We start from the raw sequence: 4,843 nt of genomic DNA on the forward strand, positions 1-4,843 counted from the left end.
TGAATGTAATTTTTTGTCATGTTCTGTTAAAATCTGAACTCTTCCAGAATAACCCAAACTGTCTCTCCTCCTGCACTGACACCACCCCAAAAAGAAAGATCTGCTCCTAAAAGTAGGCGGTAATAGTTTAGTGGGGGGAGAGAGAGCGAGAGGAAGAGCAGTGGGGGGGGGGGGGGGGGTGTATGTTGATGCACTATTAGGTCGCCAAAAGCGCTACCTGCTATTGGAGGGGCACCTGGGATTGATGAGGCGCGCCGGCCAATGGGAGCGCGCGGATTGAATGAACGGGCTCCAGTTAAAGGGGGCGGAAGAGGAGATCGAGCCAGTCCACGGAGAAACAGAGACCCTCCGCGAGAAACGCACACGCACACACGCGCGCACACACGTTGCGTTCCTGCGAACCAGAGAGACGATGCTCCAGCTGAACTCTCGCTCTGCGCGCGCAGGAGACACCGACAGTAAGCTCCTAATTTAAGTTTTCTGGTCAATATTTTAGGGCGTCCAGAGGAGAGGACAGAGGGATCTGGTTTTTCCACTGGATTTTTTTCACCCCCACTGGTCGAGCTGAGGTAAATTCCGTTAAGTTGTGGTGTTCAGGATGTGCGGGGCAGCGCGTTAATCACAACTAACATGTTCTCAGAGCTGGGCTCGTTACCTGCCAGCAGCAACATCTGACCTTTTTTTAAAAAAATATTTTTTCTTGTGTACTCAGGCGCTGCGCTGCTTAAAAGACTAATCAAAAGATTTTCGTCTGTGAGATCATGTTACTGGATGCTGGCCACCAGTTCCCCGGACTGGGAGTGGGTTCGTTCGCCAGGCACCACTCTGCGGGCGACATGCAGGACAGAGACTTGAGTTTGGCTCAGAACACCTTTGTGGACTCCGCGCACATGGGCGCGTTCAAGCTGAACCACGACCTCTCCCCGGGACAGAGCTCTGCCTTCACCACCCAGGCCCCCGGCTACCCCGCTGCGGCTCTGGGGGCCCACGCCGCGCATGTCACGTCGTACGCCGGCTCCCCCTTCAACTCCACCAGGGACTTTCTGTTTCGCAGCCGCGGCTTCGGAGAATCCTCCCCCGCCACCAGTCAGCACGCGATTTTTGGCCCCACGGCGGGGTCCCTCCATCACTCCCACACAGACACTCAGAGCCACATTCTGTTCCCTGGGATCCACGAGCAGCACGCCACGCACGGCTCCCCCAACGTGCTGAACGGCCAGATGAGGCTCGGGCTGCCTGGGGAGGTGTTCGGGCGCACGGACCAGTACCACCAGGTCTCCAGCCCGCGGGCCGACCCGTACTCGGCCGCGCAGCTGCACAACCAGTACGGCTCCATGAATATGAACATGGGGATGAACATGGCGGCCCACCATCACCACCACCACCCCGGCGCCTTCTTCCGCTACATGAGGCAGCAGTGCATCAAGCAGGAGCTCATCTGTAAGTGGATCGACCCGGAGCAGCTGAGCAGCCCCAAGAAGTGCTGCAACAAAACTTTCAGCACCATGCACGAACTCGTCACGCACGTCTCCGTGGAGCACGTCGGCGGGCCGGAGCAGACCAACCACATCTGCTTCTGGGAGGACTGCGCTCGCGAGAGCAAGCCGTTCAAGGCGAAATACAAACTGGTGAACCACATCCGCGTGCACACCGGGGAGAAGCCCTTCCCGTGCCCGTTCCCCGGCTGCGGGAAGGTGTTCGCCCGCTCCGAGAACTTAAAGATCCACAAGAGAACTCACACAGGTAGGCCTGATCAGCACGAGTGTTCCTGTCATAAACTGAGATTATAAATAATCCAGGAACCGTTTGGAAGAGACTCTCAGATTAGACTAGATTAAATAAATTAATGCTGCTGCTGAAGCAGAAATTACATTGGCATCAAAATACTTCACATTTCAATGATATTTATTAATAATCCGATTAAAATCATTGGAAGACATTTATCAGAATAAACTTTTATTGACATGACGTTGGAAGTGCGCGCGCGCGCTCGGCAGTTTTGTGCTGCTGGTTTCAGCTGGTATCTTATCAAATATCTGGATCAGTTATGTGTGTGTGTGTGTGTGGGGGGGGGGGGGGGTCGGTTCGCTGTGTGTAGATTAGGCTGTTCGTGGCAGCCTTTTGTTTTTTTGCTGAGCTGAGGTGCCAGACGGGACCAGCAGCCTTTTGCGCATTTGTTTTTTTTTTCTCGAGGGGGGGAGAATTGTTGCGGCGCCATGAAATTGATCATGTGCTAATTAGATTTTTATTGTCTCCACGCAGCAAACGGCATGCATTTATTTCCCTCCTCCATCTAAAGGCCCACTTAGGGCGGCCTTATCACCCCCACTTCTCTCTAAATCACCAGCATGCGCATTATTTAGCCAACTCCTCTAATCTCAGCTTCAAACAGGAGCGTTAAACTTTTAACTGTGGACTTTTACGCACCGAGCGCTCGGTCTGACGCAGCAACTCCTGCCTGTTGTTTTTTAGGAGAGAAGCCGTTCCAGTGCGAGTTTGAAGGCTGCGACAGAAGATTCGCAAACAGCAGTGACCGAAAGAAGCACATGCACGTCCACACGTCGGACAAGCCTTATTTGTGCAAAATGTGCGACAAGTCGTACACGCACCCCAGCTCCTTACGGAAACACATGAAGGTAAAGATCCTCCGCCTCTGACACGGTTTGCTTTGGGTTCCAAAATGTCTAAATGTGTGTTTTTAATCATCTGCAGGTCCATGAATCCACACCGCCAGCATCAGACTCCTCACCAGCAGCAAGCTCCGGCTACGAATCCTCCACCCCCCCGGGCCTTGTGTCCCCCACCACGGAGACCCAAAGCAACACCACGCTGTCTCCGGCCTCAGCGGTGCACACCACAAACCACAGTGGCCTGTCGTCCAATTTCAGTGAGTGGTATGTGTAAAGGACTCATGTCACAGCCATTCAGGAGAACTGGGACACAAGAGGCGCAGAATATTTAGCTTTTTTATTTGAATATGTCACCGGGGGCAGATGATGAAAGGTGGGGGTGTATAATATCTGTTTCATGCTGTAAATAGTCCTGAAAAGCCCTCATTGGTTGTGATAGTTTTGTCTTTGGTGTATAGATGTTCCTGCAGGTAGCTCGCTCCTCTTAACTGGAGTCGTAGTGCACACATTACCATGAAGTTGTTGAATATTGTGACGCAATGAGGCAAACTGATTGTACCATAACATCTATAAACTGGATCGAGTGCCAAAGTTAACATTTAAACTCCCCACATGCCACAATAATTACGCTTGTGAATGTATTTCTTCTGTTTTCGCTGGGCTTAACTCGTGACCTTTTCCTTTCGTTGTGCTTTGCTTCAATTGTGAAATCCTAATCTGGAAGATTAAAACAGTTGTGCCGTTTTGACTTCTTCATTTTTCTTTCTGTATCCACATCCTTCGTGTGAGTGCGTGTAAATATCAGCAGCCATATTTATCCCATTTGTAATTAAATTATGGTATTTACCTGCTACAGATGACACAGTATTTATAAAGAATGTTTCTTTGACTATAAATATGTACAATGATGAGCTGAGTCGTTGGGCGCTCCTTTGGTTTTCTGTGCTTTTTTTTGTTGTTGTTGTTTAAAGTTTTCAGAGGTGTTTTCTTTATTGTGATAAGAATTTTACTGCATACATATATAATAAAAGGTGTCGCAAGTGAAAGGTTTCGTCAGCTTTTTAAAAAAATATATATTGCTGGTGGAGTTTGACCATCTTGTTTTACATTCAGGCTTATTTTGGAATAAATGAGGGCTTCCCAAATAGGGTGTGGGTTTGCACAGACTTTAACCCCCACGATTTCAAAGAACAATAAAGCATGTTGACCAGCTCCATGAACAATGCGGCTGTTGTCCTGTTGAATAAAATGTGTGCTTCAGAAATGAACTTTCAGAATAAATAAAATGATCTGATAGTAATACAATGAACTTCAGATTACGATGTTGATCAAAAGCAGCTCATCCTTTTATAATTTTATATTTTTGAGCTGTGAGTTTGTTTAAAAAGCCCAAATGGGCCCCCCCCCTCCCTGCCAGGCTGGACCTTTCGCTGCTTCAGGCGTCTCGGTGCACAAACATCCTTGAACTTGAACCTGGTTGAGTTCAGTCTTGGGGCCCGTTGGTCTCCGTGGTCTGATTTGAGACTTTTCTTCTAAATGATCCATGTTGAAATAAATTAGGCGCCGTTTGAAGCACTTCTGGTGTCAGGGATATTTGAGTAAAGACTTACTGAAGATTTGTCAAACTAAAGGCCCAAATTAAGACTAAATTAAAACATTGTTTTTAAAATGGCATTATATATATATATATATATATATATATATTTGCAGTAAAGCGTTTTGTTTTCTTTGCTCCATGTTTTGTGCTTCATGGGTGTTGAACAGGTTCTAGTGGGACTTGTTATTTGTTGCAGGCTGGTTCTGCAGCAGCAAGTGTCTGCGTGTCCTCAGAGCTTTGACTGCACCAACATTCTGCTGCTGCTCACAGAATGATGGAGGGAACAAAACATCTGAGCGAGAAAAATCATCTGTCAGTCAATATGATTTTAGTTTTCCCTGTTTCAAGTGAACAAAGTGGACACAGGTTCATGTTTTTATTAATATTATTTATTATTTAGCAGGTGAACCCCCCTCCTGTTAGTCTGGGACTGGCCGGCTGACCTCCTCAGCTGAGGGAAAGGTCAGCTGCGTCCATGTCGGTTCCGGTTCGGCTCCTGCTGAGCTGCTATCGATCCAGAAGGAAGCTTTTTTTATTTATTTATTTTAGTTTGCTTCCTTCTCTCTGCTCCCTGCAGTGTTTGTCCTGTACATAAGACATGCAGCACCCCCTCACT

The 4,843-nt window shown here is 48.1% G+C and overlaps 1 protein-coding gene across 1 annotated transcript; it reads left to right on the plus strand.

The window, feature by feature from the left end:
- The first annotated feature begins 746 nt into the window (after positions 1-746).
- Positions 747-3,205, plus strand: zic2a (zic family member 2 (odd-paired homolog, Drosophila), a). Its single transcript, XM_037686599.1, has 3 exons — positions 747-1,743; positions 2,473-2,636; positions 2,713-3,205. Exons 1-3 carry the CDS (start codon positions 762-764, stop codon positions 2,902-2,904), a joined length of 1,338 nt encoding a protein of 445 aa, XP_037542527.1. The 5' UTR covers positions 747-761; the 3' UTR covers positions 2,905-3,205.
- Positions 3,206-4,843: the final 1,638 nt, after the last annotated feature.

This window comes from Nematolebias whitei, chromosome 13 (assembly GCF_014905685.2).
Source record: "Nematolebias whitei isolate Nwh7 chromosome 13, NemWhi1, whole genome shotgun sequence".
NCBI lineage: Eukaryota > Metazoa > Chordata > Actinopteri > Cyprinodontiformes > Rivulidae > Nematolebias > Nematolebias whitei.